Source organism: Chiloscyllium plagiosum, chromosome 17, assembly GCF_004010195.1.
Source record: "Chiloscyllium plagiosum isolate BGI_BamShark_2017 chromosome 17, ASM401019v2, whole genome shotgun sequence".
In the NCBI taxonomy this organism is placed as follows: Eukaryota; Metazoa; Chordata; class Chondrichthyes; order Orectolobiformes; family Hemiscylliidae; genus Chiloscyllium; species Chiloscyllium plagiosum.
The window spans coordinates 58,895,141-58,913,532 of record NC_057726.1 but is presented as its reverse complement, the minus strand read 5'-3'; the positions used below and the strand labels follow the sequence as shown (position 1 = coordinate 58,913,532).

At 40.7% G+C, this 18,392-nt stretch overlaps 1 protein-coding gene across 7 annotated transcripts in view; it reads left to right on the top strand.

The window, feature by feature from the left end:
- smpd3 (sphingomyelin phosphodiesterase 3) overlaps window positions 1–18,392 on the top strand; it is a 285,032-nt gene that overhangs the window by 202,119 nt on the left and 64,521 nt on the right. For all 7 annotated transcript variants that reach the window (XM_043707230.1, XM_043707232.1, XM_043707229.1 and 4 more), the window contains one exon: window positions 14,009–15,636. In XM_043707230.1, the coding sequence (XP_043563165.1) occupies window positions 14,296–15,636 (1,341 nt within the window). In that variant the 5' untranslated portion in view covers window positions 14,009–14,295. The remainder of the gene's footprint in view (window positions 1–14,008; window positions 15,637–18,392) is intronic.

The following is an 18,392-nucleotide window of genomic DNA, read 5'->3' as shown; positions in this document are numbered from 1 at the left end:
AGTTGTCGTCCACAAATGTTATGGGGTGAACTTTGTGTTTAACACTTTTATTAAGCTGTGTAAGAGCTATGCAAATCCTGATATATTATGAGTCTTCAGTACAAGGATCACACCTAAGCAGTTGCATGTTGTTGCTGTCACTGGGGAAATAACCCTTTTTATATTCAATTTCCTTCTTTTCCCTTTGCCAAGAGTTTTCTCAGTTTAAAGAGACACACTGACTTTGACTATGTTTCTAGAATTCTTACATGCTGTGTTCAGTTTTTCTAAAATATTTGTGGAAATTCAGCTCTGAAATTTTTAGATTGATTTTCTCAGCTTTCTAGTTCTTCCACATTGCAAATTAGATGCAAGTCCATACAGTCTTTCCAGCTTAAGACTGAACAACTCCAGTACTATATTTTATATGATGTTTTAGTGACTTTTCTCTCATGATATTAGAAGGTTGCATTTGGTTGTCTGATGACCTTGAGTTCTAAACCTCCAGACACATTTTGATTTTAGCACATAATGACTGAAGAGAAATTTTCTCCAACCATAATCAGCATTGGAAAGAGTAAATGTACTGTATCTGTGTCTGGCTTTAAAAAAAGAGATTTGTTTTCTTCATCTAGGATGTCAGCGCTTCAGCAGCTTCCAGTTGGTTCCTGGATGACTCCAAGGAAAGTCTTTTCAATATCACGGGTATCATTTCCTTCATGGATCTTGCCACTTGTCAAAGTCTTTCTCTTTGTATGTTTTGACTACAGGCTTCTTGCTATGGATTGCAGCCTGAACTTGACCCTTCTTTCAGCATAAATGGCATCCAGCCTTTCTGGAAGGTATTTTCTGCCCAATGATTTTTTTCCCCACCATACCAAACATTGTTAATTGGGGCGAGAGATGAACATTCTTCCTGTCTCTCTTGCTTTTTCATGGCTGCTTCTCTGTTTTTAAATTGATCATATTCTAATGAATCAGCTGCGTTTGCGGTAGGGAGCCATCTGTTTTTAGATTAGAGTGGTCTTGGAAAAGCACAGCAAGTCAGGCAGCATCCGAGGAGCAGGAAAATTGATGTTTCGGGCAAAAGCCCTTCATCAGGAATAGAAGCTGGAAGCCTCCAGCACCACTCTAATCTAAACTCTGGTTTCCAGCATCTGCAGTCCTCACTTTTGCCACGTAGGGATCCACCCATCAGCTCGAATCACCAATCAATTTTGTTTTCGGATCTCAGTTTGTTTGTTCAGTTAATTGCCTTCATTAAATTTAGATCATCTCTCGACTGCAGGTGGTCAGACAAGGCTTTGACCAACAGTCCAACAATATTTCTGTCTCTGACTAGTTAATCTTTCAAACTGCCATATCCAGTTCTCTGTGAGTCATTCATAAATACATCAACAGTTTCACCTTGGCACTGGGGAGGCTTGTTAACGTTTAACAATACTATTATTTTTCAGATTGAAGTAGATGTCAAGTGCTTTAATTACTTCCTTGTACAAGACATTTACCCTGAGATGGAAATGTCCATCTCTGATCTCCAGCATCTGCAGACCTCACTTTCTCCTCAAAGATATTTACCCTACCAAACTAGGATATCATCTGTGCAGCCACTCATCAAATAAAATAACATGTTGATCTACTCATTGCTTTCCTTTGCAGTAAGGCCTAACCTAGTTCAACGTCTGGTAAATCTTATAGATGTCCACTTGTTAAGATAGTAATGGTAGAGAATTTATAATTGTCCTTTCCTCACTGCCATCATAGGTAGTCTTGGTAGTGGATCTTGTGGCACAGTGGTAGTGTCTACAGCTCTGAGCCAGAAAGTCTGGGTTCAAGTCCTATCTGACCTGGGGGTTAAAGATAATATGCCTGAACAGTTTAATTAAAAATAATTACTTTATTGCTTTGTTTGTTGACTAATACAGAATATTTACAGTCAGCTGAAGTAAAGAAAATTGTAGCTTTACTGGAACTGTGGGCTACATCTTACCATGTGGTTTTGTATATGAGAAAGACAGCAAGATCATGTGATATATTGCACCATTTCCTGTATGACATACGCTACGTTTGATTAGTGTATTATGCAGTAAGAATTTATCTCTACACAAATTGGAGGAACACAGATTTTGGAAGGGTTGTAAAGTTGGAGAGATCTGTACTGCTGTCATTGTTTGAGAGAGAAAGAGAGAACCACTCTCTTTGCTTGGAGGAAATATGTGTGACTGAAATAAGTTTTGGAATCAGTGAAAGATGGCAATATAAATATTGCAGTAATGAATCTGTAGTCATTGGAACCAGGTTGATCTCATTGACTTTGAGGTCATTGATTGAAGTTGTTAACCAGGACCAATGAGGAAAGCCCTGGCTGATTGATATATGAACAACCTCGGTTATCCGAACATCAATTATCCAAATTTTGGATTATCCGAACAAGATTTCAAGGTCCCTGTACATGCATTTCACCTGAAGTAGGAAAATTCTATTCCTCATTCACTTAATGCAACATTTTGTAAATTTTAACTGGAATACAGAAGCAAGTAAACTTTAATAAATAATTAACTTCAAATATGTACTCGAAATGTGACGTTAGAGTTGAGTCTTACACTTTTGATAAAAAGGCTCTCCGATACTTATTCTCCTGAGGACAAAGGTTTGTGACTGTGAACACACAAGGACAACATATGTGCAAGTTCAAGCTGTGCGCTCTAACAGCAAGATTCCCTCTCAACATTGACTCGCTCTGTTTTGCAAACCCAACAACATTTTTCCTCAGCTCATTCTCCGAAGAGTTAAGTCAAAAATGCACTTGCACTTTTCGTTTCCGTTGCTTTTTCCTCCAATTATCCCTTGACGACTCTTTTTGTCCAAACAAAAAGTAGTTCAATATCTTTCAGCTGACAAAAAAATTTAATGTAACTTTTTTTTGATGAGGGAGAGCAAATTGTAGTGAGTTAGCACGCGCGAAAATAAACAGGAGGAAAATTGACGGGAGGAAACATGAGGAAAACAATACCCCCTTAAAAAATTGGTAAGAGGACAGAAACTGAAATCAGTGAAAAAATCTTGCCTCTCTCATGTGTTCCGCTGTATTTTGTGCTCTGTCTCTCTCTAATGGCTCGGCAGTCACTGAGGAGGGAGGGACAACACTTGGTTAGTCTGGACAGCAGGATGACACTGAACAGTAAGATGGTGGCTGCTGTCAAGGACCGAGATAGAACCAAAGAAAATGTCAGCAAAATATTTCACAGACTTCAGTCCAACTCGAGCCAAAAAGTGATTTTATTTGTAAAATATCATGTATTTTTAAGCAATATCCAGTGTTTGTGCACATTTTATCATTTGAATGAAATAAAAACCTGTAAACAATTTTTTTAACGTAATTGTGTTTAGTATGGCTTCCTTTGTTTATGATCAGATCAGTTATCTGAACAATCAGTTATCCAAACAAAATACTCCCCGCCTGTCTTGTTCGGATAATAGAGGTTGTTCTGTAACCAGGATGAGAATCTCCTCAGTTCAGGCAGCTGACTCCGAGCTGGCTGGCCACAACTAATGTACGGCGCACGAGTAAATAAAGGATGACCTGGTGACGGGATACCGTCTTCTGTGTGGCTATTTCAGTGGCAATGAGAGAAAACAGGACGTACTTGAAGAACATTAATTTGCTACAGTCATCTTAGAGTTGGGGTAAATCATTTCTGGCATCATGCCCTTATTTGGGTAGCTTGACTCATTTGATCCTTGTCAAAGACTGGGCCCAGTATGTGGAAAGAATGCAATATTTTTTTCTGGGCAAAAGACATTGGGGCAGATGAAAAGCAATGAGCAATTGTTCTGACTGCTTGAGGACCCACAGCATTCTCAGTTATATGGAGCTTACCTTTTCCAGAGGCACAGACATAAAAACCTTCCAAGAGTTGACAGAGCTGTTAAGGAATATTACGACCCCAAACCTCCTCCAATTCTAATTGGTTTCATTCGGCTCTTAGGGAACCGGAGCGGTCGTATCAGGATTTTTGATGGGGTTGAGATGATGGCAGAGGCAAGTGATTTTGGATTACCACTGAATGAGAAGCTGAGAGACTGTTTGATATGTGGGATTAATGACATAGCCATGCAGAAGTGCCTACTGGCTGAAGCTCAACTGGATTTCAAACAGGCATTACAACTGGCGTTGTCATTAGAAAATGCAGCAAATGGAGCATGGGAACTGTAGGGCATCCCAATGGAAGTGGAGTCCCTCACCTCTCTGACTGAATTTGGGGAACACCACTTAAGTGTAGGCAATCACAGAGCCTCACACAGGGTATATCCTGAACAGAAGGACCCTAGGCCAGCCCACACAGAACCCCACAACAAAGCTGAGCCTTGGCCAAGTGGCTAAAAAGTTCTCAGGATCAGGGCCAGCAAACCATTATAGTTGCTGCCGGTGTGTGGACTTGACACAGCAAAGGAGTTCTACAAGACCTGAATCGAGTAAGAAAACTCATAGGAAAGTCCCCCTACACATGAATTGGAACAATTAAATTGTTTAGTGACATCCAAATTGGAACCAATTAAAATGAATGTTTGGTTAAATGTTCATCCTGTTCCTATGGGGGTCGATACTGACACAGCTGTCTCGGTGGTTGCAGAATTGGTCTTTAACAAGATTTGCTCTGGACTCCCACCTTTAAGTTTGCACAAGAGCTCAGCCAGACTGAGAACATTTACTGGAGAATCGTTGCAGATCAAGTATATGACTTCGGTTCCAGTCTCCTGTGAGAAGCAGTTGGTGCAGTTACCACTGATGGTAGTAAAAGGCTCGGGCCCAAGCCTATCGAGGCGGAATTGGTTGAGAAAGACTCACCTGGATTGGCTCAACATTCTTCGATTAGAAAATGGCTTTCTCAGTGAAGTCGTAGTGAAATACCTAAGAGTACTTCAGAAAGGGCTTGTGTGTCGAAGGGGCCAAAGCCACTTTACATGTTGACCAGGAAGCAATTCTGAGATTTTGCAAGGCCCATCTGTTGCCATTTGTCTTGCAGGCAAAGGTTGAGGTGGAAATCAGGAGGCTGGACAGTGAAGGAATCATCAAACCAGTGCAGTTAGCAGAATGGGCAGCTCCAGTTGTACTGATTGTGAAGCCTCTTGGCTCAGTTCACCTTTGTGGGGATTTTAAGCAAACTGTAAAATGCTTCTCAAAGCTGGATAAATACCCAATGCCTCGCAAAGAGGACTTGTACACAAAGTTGGATGGGGCCTTATTGTATACAAAGCTGGACATGAGCCATACTTGTTTGCAATTGCAACTAGACGAGGAGTCCCAGAAATACGCTAAAATTAATTCCCATAAGGGTTTATATCAATATACAAGACTGCCATTTGGTGGGTTGTCAGCCTGTACCCTTTTCCAGCGGACTATTGAAAACATTTTACAAGGGCTTCCCCAGGTTAAAATTTATCTGGATGACATACTAATAACAGGGAAGACCAATAAAGAGCACTTGGAGAACTTGGACATAGTGCTTGAATGTTTCTCCCAGGTGGGCATACACCTTAGAAGAGAAAAATGCATGTTCCAGGCACCTAAAGTGACCAACTTGGCTTACAGAGACAACAAAACTGGGTAACACCCATTGGAAGAGGAAGTGAGGGCAATCAAAGATGCCCAGGCACCCAAGTCTGAACCAGAGCTTAGGTCTTTCCATAGGTTAGTGAATTACAAGAGAAAATTAATACATAACCTGGCCTCCATCTTGGCATTCTTACACCTGCTAATGAAAAAGGATCAGCCTTTGATATGGTCACGTAGCCCAGAAGTAGTCTTTAGGGAAGTGAAAAGACAGTTATCATCATCTAAGGTGTTGGCCCACTACCATCTAAAATGAGAGGTAGTGCTGACATGCAATGTCTCCCTGGATAAGTGTTGGCCCAATGAAGAGGAACATCTGACAGCATATGCTTCCCAGACTTTAGCTGATGCAGAACACAGATATGCCCAGATAGAAAAGGAAGGTTTGGTGGTCAGCTTTGGTCTGAGAAAGTTCCATCAGTACCTTTATGGATGGGAATTTGTCATGGTAACAGATCACAAATCCCTGCTAAAGCTACCGAAGGAAGACAAGGCAGTGCATCCATAGCTTCCGATAGAATTCAGCATTAGGCCCTCATTCTCAGAATATTCAAATACAAATTACAACACCATCTAGGAAGCCAAGTGGCTAATGTGGATGCCTTGAGCTGTCTCCCACTGGCAGACACTCCACCAGTGGTGCCTCCCCTGGAAGAGTCCATTTTAATTTTAAATTTCCTGGACACCCTCCAATCACCACTGACAACATCTGACTGTGGACACAACAGGATCCTGTCCTAGTGCAACTAAAACAGCTGGTGGTAATAGGGGAAATGGCCATTGCAACCCGAATTGAAATCTTTCTGGACTCGGTGAGACCAGATCACCATAGAGGATAGCAAGTAAAGGTCACCACCAGATGCTGGCTAAACTAATCAGGGTCATCCAGGGGTTTCCAAGATGAAGATGCTAGCAAGAAGTGATGTCTGGTGGCCGGGGTTGAATGCTGACATACTTGCATTGGTGAGCCAATACCCAGAGTACCAACAAGGACAGAAATTGCCACCAGCAATGCCCCCACATTCGTGGGAATGGTCGGGAAACTCCTGGACTCGGTTGCATGTTGTCTGTGCTTGTTCTTTCATGGGCTCAATGTTTCTGGTCATTGTGGACATCCATTTAAAGTGGTTGGATGTGCATAAAGTTTGTTTAGCAAACTCAGGGATGATGATTGAGAAGCTTGGAGCAAAATATTTGCAATACATGGACTCTCAGAAGTATTAGTCATGGATAATGGGACGTCATTTATCAGCAGGGAATCCAAATATTTCCTCAAGTCAAATAGAATTTGGTATGTAAGGATAACTCCAATGGTCTGGTGGAAAGAGCAGTCAAAATGTTGAAGGCCGGCTTAAAGAAGCAGCTCACCATGTCAATTGATGCCAAATTCTACTGGTTCCTGGTCCATTTTAGAACCACCACACATGCAACAATAGGATAGCTTCAGCACAGTTGCTGATTGCGCATAGACTCAACATCAGGTTAAACCTGATATTCTCAGATCCGTGGGGGAGAAGTTGAAATGGCAGCAGAAACGTCAATGCCGGCCATAGGCTGCCTCTAAGCAAGAGACAATTTAATTCAGGGGACAATTTATGGTACCGGAACCATAGAAATAGTCCTGCAAAGGTTGAGGGCGAGGTTGGCACGAGATCAGGTCCTGTCAGTTACAAAGTTTGGGTAAGTGATATAGTTCTGAACAAATGTGTGGATCAGCTGAAAGCTGTTACCTTTCAAGTGGAATATGAATAAATTGTACTTGGCCCCTCTGAGCAGCCAAAATGCCTGTCAGAAACCATAGGTTCTCCTCCTCCGTCTAGTGTCAAGCAAACCTCAGAGTCCGAGATGGATGCAATCTTGATACTATTACCATTAGAAGAAGAGAGGAAACTCTCCCACGACACTCCTGATACAAGAGACTTGCCACGTTTCGGTACACACCACTCATGTCAGAGTCCGAATCAGAGGAACTGGACTTGGAGCAAAAATGTTGCAGGGAAAGCGACAGGGCAAAGACCAGGCCTAAATCGCCGGACCTAGTGGGGGAGGGATATAGTGATTGGAATCAGGGTTGACCTCGTTGACTATGAAGTCATTGATTGGGAAACCCTGGCTGACTAATATAACCAGGAGGTGAGAATCTCTTCAGTTCAGGCGACTGCACAAGTAAATAAAGGGTGACTTGGTGATGGGATATTGGTCTCTATTCAGTTATTTCAGAACCAGAGTACAAAATTATTAATGAAGCTTTTGCAAACTGTGCAGCTGTCAAAACACAATCCTTATCACACTGTATGTGCTTGCATTTATAAAGAACAGTCATTTCGCATTTATGTATCTTGCTTCAATTAGCTCTAATACTTGCTGCAGGTGAGTCTGCATATTAAGCAGTTAGGTTTTTTTATTGGTCTTGAAGATGGTGGTTTTCCACTTCACCAACAAACATGTGTTCATTTGGTCGTCCTGGTAATGGTTCATTGACTATCCCTATCTCTACCCATCAGTTCGTTAAGATCCATCTCCAGCCCTGACCCAACATAGCATCAGGCTGCTGCTTTATCTGCCTTATTGAAGGATATATTTTGGTGGTATCAGTAAGGGTTAGGTTGTGGGATGAGTTTTTCCCTTCCAATATCACAGTATCACAAATTACAATGAGTTACCAAAGCATGGAATTAATGGCCCCTGTGAATGATTTACTTTCCCAAAAAAGAGATGTGTGGAAGCAGGGAATTGGATTAATTGATGAAATATTAAAACAGTTTGCAAAAAAGAAAAAATCTTTCCCTCTCAGTTTTCTTTCCTGTCAACAATTGAATTTACTGGTGAAAAATGCATAGGATTCAAGAGAATGGTGATAACTCAAATCTAGAAGCAAAGCCAGGAGCCCATGTTCAGCATAAATGAACAAAGCGTAATTTAGAGAAAGAACGTATCTCTGAGTTACAGAAGGAAAGAGACTGTGGATAGATTTGACATTATGATCTTCTCTACAACTGTAGGCTTGGTACAGATAACAAGACAGCTCACATGTTTCCACTAGAAACTTGAAGGTTTGCATCAGGTAATGATTAAATAATAAAATACCACTTCTCCTTCAGTCTAACATATGTAATTATTGTTGAGAAATCCTTTTTCTCATTAATACTTTGTAAAAGAAATCCAAATATTTTATCCCCTCCTCAAACCCACTCTGATACCGACATTTGTTTTTTTTCTGAAAAGGTATTTTCACTCATTTTGATTGAGATCTAAGTGCTGACTGGATCTCTGCACTTGAAGCTATAGTACGTTTGCCACACAACACTTGTTAGTAGTGCCAGACTACCTATCTCATAACAGAATCATGTCTGAACTTTGGCCTCAGGGCATGGAATAATGAAGAGCTCAGTGAGCCATCAGGGTAGCAATCTGAAAAACTTACTGTTAAAAAACTGGCACTTACTGTAAGTCACATGGGTTTATTATTATTTGATAGAAGTTTGCAGTACACCAACTAATTGCTAGAAGAAAGCATGCTATATAATAATCTGAGAAAGAAATGCAATGCAATAACAATGCAAAATGTTATATGAATACACTAGCAGTATAGGAGTACTGTAGTTGCTAATTAAATAGTGATGGCATATTACAAAGTGCTATAGTAATGATATTGTGCTACTGTTTTGTATTGAAATATAAGCTTATGTTTCTTGTGTTTTTAATATCTTTAATGAAGCAAGCTTTTTAAGAGTACAGTTAACTTTTATGTCATAAAATTTGATACAGTACATTGATAAAGTAATGCTTTATTATAGTGTGACACACCAATGGTAAACATTGTAGTGAAATAGTAGTATTGTTTTCCAGCATTATTATAATATATTACAGTAGAGAGTTTTCGACTTGCTTGGATGTGTGTAGGTCCAACAACAGTCAAGAAGCTTGAGAATATCAAGATGCAACACAATGGAGCACATCAGGTTCGACAAGAGAACTTGGCATCATCTTCTCAAGGGGTATTGGCAATAAATGCAGGTTTTTAGAACAATTCCCATATCCCATGAATGAATACAAAGAACTACAGGATGTTCATTATCTATACATCAGAAACAAGAACATCAACATCATCAGTGACAGGAGAACCTCACCCAGTAACGATCATAGAATAGTTGCAGCACAAAGGAGCATTATTTTATGTAATAACGCTGTATTACAGTGCTGAACACTAATGGTGGAGCATAACAGTGCCATATTACACTGCTACAATATGGCAAATTTATGACAATGGTTCTGAGAACAAGACATTAATTGTGAAAAAGACTGGTGAAGTAAGAGTTAGAGAAGATAGCTCTGGGAGATGATTTGATCGAGGTGTTCAAAATCATGGGGGTCTTGACAGAGTAGGTAGTAGATCAGGGAAACTATTCCCATTGGTAGGGGGTCAAGAACCAAAAGAGTCCAAGATGAATTTAAATCAATTGGCAAAAGAGCCAGAGAAGACATAAAGAAAAAGTATTTTATGGAGTGAATCTTAGGAGATATAATGCACTGCATGTGAATTTGATGGTGGCATATTCAGTCATGACTTTCAAACGTGAATTGGATAAACATAGAAAGAGACAAAATTTGCAGAACACAGAAAGGTGAAATGGGTCCAGCTGAATAGCTCTTACAGAGCGTGGCACAGATATGGCAGACAGAATATCCACCTTCTGCACTGCAGCCATTCTACAATTCTATTTGGTTGTGAGTAGATGAGGTTCTCTGTGCCATTTATGGGGTTGATGCTCATGTTTCTGATGGTAGTTGGTAGTGAACTTCTTATTGATTTTTGTGTTCATTCATGGCATATTGGTGCCTCTCTAAGAATTTGCATTTATTGCCCATTCCCAATGCCACATAAGACATCTTCTTGAATGAATGCACTTCATCTGATGGATCCGCAGAGCTGTTAGTGAGGGACTTCCAGGATGTTGAGTCAGTGACAGTGACAATGAAGGAATGGTTACATATTTCCAAGTCAGGATGGTGTGTGTCTTGGACGGATTCATGCTGTGGTTTGCGTTCCCTTGTATCTCCTGCCCTTGCTTTATTAAGTGATAGGGATCAGGGTAGTGGGAGATTTAGACGATGTTAATGAGCCTTGGCAAATTCTTAAGTGCATTTTATAAATGATACACACTACTGTCACCGTATGCTGATAATCGATTGGAAGCCGATCAAATGAATTGCTTTGTCCTAAATGTTGTTGACCTACTTGAGTATTATTGAACTGATACTTATCCAGGCAAGTGGACAGTATTCCACCACATGCTTAAATTATACTTTGTAGATTGCACATAGGTTTTGGGGAAATCAGAAGTTAAGTTCCTTACCGCAGAATATCCAGCCTCTAACCTTCACTTGTTTTCAATGTATTTATATGGCGGGTCCTGTTCAGTTTCTGCTCAAAGATAATCCCTAAGATGTGGATATGGTAGCTTCAGCGATAATAATGCCATTGAATTTCATGGGGAGATGCTGTCTTATTGTAGGCAGTTATTGTGGGCTAGGTGGAGTCATAGAGTCAGAGAGATGTACAGCACAGAAACAGACCCTTCGGTCCAACTCTTCCATGCTGACCAGATATTCCAACCTAATCTAGTCTCATTTGCCAGCACTTAGCCCATGCCCCTCTAAACCCTTCCTATTCATATACCCACAGCCTTTTAAATGCTGTAATTATACCAGCCTCCACCACTTCCTCTGGCAGCTCATTCCATACATGCACCACCCTCTGTATGAAAAGGTTGCCCAGTATGCCCCTTTTATATCTTTCCCCTCTCACCCTAAACCTATGCCCTCTAGTTCTGAAGTCCCCCACTCCAGGGAAAATACCTTGTCTATTTATCCTATTCATGCCCCTCATGACTTCATCAACCTCTATAAGGTCACCCCTCAGTCTCCGATGCTCCAGGAAAAACAGACCCAGCCTATTAAGTCTCTCCCTATAGCTCAAATCCTCCAACCCTGGCAACATCCTTGCAAATCTTTTCTGAACTTTTTTAAGTTGCAGAACATCCTTCCAATAGGAAGGGAGATCAGAATTGCATGCAGTATTCCAAAAGTGGCCTAACCACTGGACAGCTGCAACATGACCTCCCAACTCCAATACTCAATGCTCTGACCAATAAAGGAAAGTATACCAAAGCCTTCTTCATTATTCTATCTACCTGCGACTCTACTTTCAAGGAACTATGAACCTGCACTCCAAGGTCTCTTTGTTCAGCAACACTCCCTAGGACCTTACCATTAAGTGTATAAGTCCTGCTTTGACTTGCTTTTCCAAAATGCAGCACCTAACCTTTATCTAAATTAAACTCCATCTGCCACTCTTCAGCCCATTGGCTCATCTGATCAAGATGCCATTGTACTCTGAGGTAACCTTCTTCGCTATCCACTACACCTCTAATTTTGTCATCTGCAAACTTGCTAACTATACCCCCTATGTTCACATTCAAATCATTTATATATGTGACGAAAAGCAGTGGATCCAGCACCAATCCTTGTGGCATACCATTGGTCACAGGCCTCCAGTCTGAAAAGCAACCCTCCACCACCACCCCTCTGTCTTCTACCTTCGAGCCGGTTCTGTGTCCAAATGGCTAGTTCTGCCTGTATTCCATGAGATCTAACCTTGCTAACCAGTCTCCCATGAAGAACCTTGTCGAATGGCTTACTGAATTCCATATAGATCACATCTACCGCTCTGCCCTCATCAATCCTCTTCGTTACTTCTTCAGAAAAGTCAATCAAGTTTGTGAGATATGATTTCCCACGCACAAAGCCATGTTGACTATCCCTAAACAGTCCTTGCCTTTCCAAATACATGTACATCCTGTCCCTCAGGGCTCCCTCCAACAACTTGCCCATCACCGACGTCAGGCTCACTGGTCTATAGTTCCATGGCTTGTCCTTACCACCCTTCTTAAACAGTGGCACCACGTTACCAACCTCCAGTCTTCCTGCACCTCACCTGTGACTATTGATGACACAAATATCTCAGCAAGAGGCCCAGCAATCACTTCCCTAGCTTCACAGAGTTCATGGGTACACCTGATCAGATCCTGGGGATTTATCCACTTTTATGTGTTTCAAGACATCCAGCACTTCCTCCTCTGTAATACGGGACATTTTTCAAGATGTCACCATCTATTTCCCTACATTCTATATCTTCCATGTCCTTTTCCACAGTAAATACTGATGCTGAGATACTTTTTTAGTATCTCCCCCATCCCCTGTGGCTCTACACAAAGGCCACCTTGCTGATCTTTGAGGGGCTCTATTCTCTCCCTAGTTACTGTTTTGTCCTTAACGTATATGTAAAACCTTTGGATTCACTTCTACAAAACAAATTGGTTACTTGTCACTTAATCAATGCAAATCCGAATGTTGTGCAGTCTTGCTGTCTTTGGGCGTTGGCTTCTTTTACATTTGATGAGTTGTGAATGGAACTAAACAACATGTAACCATCAGTAACTTTTCTACTACTAACCTTAAGATGAAGTAAAGGTCATTGATGAAGCAGCTGTAAACGGTTGTGCCAAGGAAACAATCCTGAGGAACTCCTGCAACAAAATTCTAGGATTGAAATGATGTGTCTCAAACAATTGTAACATCTTCCTTTATGCTAGTTATGACTGCAGCCAGTGGAGAGTACTCCCCCTCCCCACACCCCACAACCATAAATTTCCATTTACTTTAATTTTGTTTGGGTTCCTTAATGCCACATTTGGTCAAGCATTGTTGTCAGGAGTAGTGTCTCTCATTTCAACTTCAAGATTCAGCTCATCTGTTGATGTTTGTGCCAAAGTTGTAATGAATTATGTCACTGATTTTCATGGCTAAACCCAGACTGAGTGTTGGTGAGCATGTTATCGGAAAATAAGTGCCACCTGGGATCATTGGCTCAAAAGGTTATTGATTGTGGATGCTTTCCTATCTCATATGGCTATGGAAGATCCAAAGTGACTGTAATTTTATTTGTTTGAACTGTAAAAGTCAGGAGAACAGCTGTAATACTGTGGAGATTGGCTTTTGGAGAAAGAAGATGTTGATTACACCTGTTGCTAATGATATATGCATGATGTGAAATTATTTAATTCTGCCATGGCATACTAAAAATGGAATAGTATTAAGAAATTGATATTTGTTAAAAAGTTATATTAGAACTCACTGCAGGAGGACTGCGCAGACATAGCTCATCTTCTCTACAGGCCTCTGGAGAATAGGAAAGTAAGCTTTCAGTGCATCTGTTGTGCAATTGAACAACAGTTAATTTACATATTTAATAAATAGCATCAATTACAGACTCTGCAGTGTACATTCTTGTCAGTACAGTGCAAATTCCAGTTCATGCTAGCAATAACAGTTTTCTTTGTGCTTTTCCTATAGGTCATTTCCGGGTGCCATTTTGCGGAAAAATTAAGTTGAACTATTTCCAATGGGATTTGAATTGATCTCCACAGACCAGACCAGACCAGTACAGTCTCTAATTTTTGAGAAGGTCTTCATTAAATACATCCCTTATACGTCTTCACTTTCCTTAATAAGAAAATGGTGGAATTGTCTTTTTATTGATTAAACCTAGAGCCATCTGAGATACCTGTCAACTTTCTTAATGCAACAATGACTGTGGCATGATGTAGGAGTTTGTAGACTGTAGCCATCATTCAGTTGCCATGGTTTTGTACACATCCGCTTTTCCAAACTCCTTCCTACAAACTCTCCATTCCCTAGCCTGGACATTTATATTTCCCTGCTATTGGTTGACCGATCGACTGTTGGTTTCCTTTCTGCCTACGACCTATGAGAAGCATCAAAGGGGAGATGATCCATGTTACCTGCGGGTGCTCTGTCTTGCAATTATCATTCCCATTTGCCTGGCATTACTGATTGCTTCTCTGCCATTTGCATTGATAGGCTTTGTGGTCTGGGCCCCTCTCCAATCTGCTCGTAGACCGTACATTTACTCAAGATTTGAGGAGAATTGTGATGCCAGCACAGCAACAGGGCCTGGCTATTGGAAAGCAGCAGGTGGGAGAAGCTTCTGCTTTGCCACGGCCAACGTTTGTCTATTGCCCGATTCCTTGGCCCGCTTCACCAACCTCTCCAATACCCAAATTAGATCCTCTGAGGTTGGCAAAAGAATACGAAATGGCGCCAGCCGACCTCAAATTAAAATTTACATTGACTCCCCGACCAACACATCCATAAGTGCAGCAAGTTGGAGCAGCCTGGCATGCCCTCATGGCGGAGATAATGCCAATCGTGCAAACAGTGTGGGCATCAAACGAACTTCCTCTATGGACTACAAAGGAGACAACTTCATTGGCAACTACAGTGATGAGGGCAAGGACTGCAAGTCTGGAGAGGAACAAAGTGATGGAGACAGCAATTCCTGCATTGTTCGCGTTGCTGGCGATGAGGCAGTCCACTTTCCTGACAAGGAGGTGGATATTTCTGGTGTGCAGGTCACCATAACTGAACCTTCAGAACAGCTAGGAGAAGCTGAGACTGAAGATGAGAAGTTTCAAAACTCCAACCATAAACATAGAGAAGGAGATGGTGTCAGTTTAGATAGCAACACCACTTCCAGAGAATCTCTGATCAAGTTTAAGATCGCTGATGGTGCAATGGACAGCAGTGGTGCCACCAATAACAAATTTGTCTACAAAGCCTCAGTCATGAAGAAAGCGTCACTGAAGAAAAGGAGGCACCTGGGTGACACATTTGACCATGAGCTTTCAGCTTTCTTCCCTGCTAATCTGGACTTCCTCTGCCTACAGGAGGTGTTCGACAAGCGAGCAGCAGAGAAGTTGAAAGCACAATTAAACCCCTACTTTCAATACATACTGTATGATGTGGGGAGGTATGCTTGGCACAGCTGCTGCAGCTTCAAGTTTTTGAACAGCGGGCTATTTTTTGCAAGCCGTTACCCAATTTTAGATGTTGAATTTAAATGTTATCCTAATGGGAAAGGAGATGATTCGCTGGCAGACAAGGGTGCCCTGTTTGTGAAGGTAGGCCACAACTGTTGAAAATGTTTATTATTATTTAAATTAAAATGAAATGTTAAAACTAAACTAATGCTGAGGAAGATGACACATGGAGGAATAACTGACAACAACCTGCATTTATATAGCATCTTTACGTAATAAAACATCAAGGCACTTCACAGAGGCATGATGAAACAAAATTTGATACTGAGTCATCTAAGAAGGTTTTAGGATAGAATTTCAAAAGCTTGCTCAAAGATATAGATTTTAAGAGACAATCTTAAAAAACGGGAAATGAGCTAGTGAATTCAGAGATTTAGCAAAAGAATTCTAGAGCTTAGGGCCTGCACAGCTGCATGCAGGGATCACCAATAGTGCAGAGATGACAATTATGGATGCTGAAGAGAACAGAATTAAATGAGTGCAGATATCTCAGTGTTGTGGGGTTGGAGTAAGTTATAGAGAAAGAGGGCAAAGCCATAGAAAGATTTGAAGACAAGGCTAAGAGTTTAAAATTGTGTTGACCAGGACCTCTTGTAGGTCAGTGAAATGGGATTGCTGGGTGAGCCTGACTTGGGCAGCAGATTTTGGAATGACCTCAAAGTTACCAAAGGTAGAATATGGGAGGCGTGTCAAGATTATGTTGGAATAGTAAAGTCTAGAGCTACAATGGAATGGATGAATGTTTCAGTACCTGCTGAGAGGTGGGAGTCCTGTGGTGTTAATGAATTGGAAATAGGTAGCCTTAGAGATGGTGTAGTATGTTTGAAAGCTCATCTCGGGATCAAATATTTCATACTGCATGAAACTAATCTGGTTCAGTCTATGAGAATTGCTAGGGCGAGCGATAGAGTTGGTTACTTGGAAATGCGGTTTGTAATAGAGGCCAAAGTCAATGGCTTTGGTTCTCCCAACATTTAACTGAAAGAGAGCTTGACAGTTGAGCGAGAGTAAACAGGCTAGAAACAACCGAGCAAGACAACAAATGAGGCAAGAGATCAGGTCCTAAACCCATTGCTCAGTTTGTCTTTAGAACCAAGAGTTAATATAGTGTAGGGGCACCGTAAGATTTATCAAATTAGCCCTTCATACAGGAGTAATAAGCAAATCATAGTACAGCTACTGTAGAACATCCATTCAATTATCATCTACGGGATGAGCAGACTCCTTAGTTTATGTAGCTGAGCTTTCTGAACTTTTGCTAATCCAGCTGGGGCACTCAATCTTTTGCTCATCCACATGAGATTTCTATTGATATGATTGTACTTTTGTGGTTGGACAGCTTCTGTCAAATTTTGTAATTGTGTCTTGTATATCTAAATCTAAGCCATTAATATAGAGCATGATAGGCTCTGAGTCCTGTTACTGACCCCTGGGGAATTCTATTGTATATCTTCCTCCAGTCTAGAATATAACCATTCAATCTTATTTCTGTCCTTTATCCAATTTTGTATCCATGCTAAAAGTGCCTCTTTACTTCTTGGATAGACGTTATTCAGAGACCATTTTGAAAGTCCATACAGACCACATGAATAGCCTCATCAATCCATTGTTATTTCTTCATCAATGCATTGTTATGTCATCAAAAAACACAATCAAGTTAGTCAAACATAATCTGTCTTGAACAAATATGTTCTATCAAAGTTCAGATGCCATCAAGGTATTTCGGCAAAAGAAAATAAAATCCAAAGAACATGAAAAACCATTGTAAACACAAAGTAAATAGCAGACATGAGTACATTTTTAATTCAATCATCAACTTCTAAACAACAAAATTCACAGAGTAGTGATGCAGAACTGCCCTTCCTCAAGTTTAACCATAGCAGCTGAAAAACAGCATTAAGGTATGAGTGAAAAAAACAGAAAGTTACAATTAAAGAAAGGAAGTACAAAGATAGCTACCAGAATTTCAGTTTCGATTGTGAAATATACCTTGTGTAATTTATGTACTAAAACTGTACAATGAATCTTTGGAATCCTTCAAATTACAGATGCATATAGTTATCAAGCATGAAAAATGAAAGGACAAGCAATGTTGTTTTCATAATTGTAAGACTAATGTTTATTTAGATAAAAGCACTGCTATACTAAGGATGGTCTGTAGAATTTTTACAACATGGCCAGGAAACTTCAGAAGCAGAAAAATTGAGAAGGCCTTATGTGGATTATAGGGGGTTAGGGGTCAGGCCAACAGAGACAGCTTGTGTGTTGAAAGTACTAATCAATACTCAGCATTTTCATCTATTGTCTTTCTCTTGCTTCAAATAGCAAGCAATGATTTATTGAAAATAACTTCACAGAACTTGATCAATCTGTTTTATATATGACTTCTCAAATTTAGAATAGAATAGCAATTTGTTGTCACATGTACTTTTCCAAAAAAAAGTGAAAACTTTATAAATCGCTAAACCACGGCACCTAAATTAATGACAGAAGTCATAAATAAGAAGTAAAAGAAACTAAAAGTTCATCACATTTCAAATAACGACTCCTGGGTTCAGGGTACGCTGGAAAACCAGGCCGAAACCATCGTGCAGGGCCAGGCCAACATTGCCACGGCAGGACAAGACCTCCACGCTCCACTGTTCAAAAAAACCAGTAGCCACATCTGAAGCAAGGATGAGACTGCCGTGTCAGGACTGTATCTTCATGCCTGGCTACTGGAATACTCAGAAGCCATCAACAAGCAGACCATTACGTTTCTTAAAGCATGTTTGTGTTACCTTTTTTGGTCTGGGTGGGAGATTGGGAGATGGCTCTATAATTCACAGTCCAGAGGC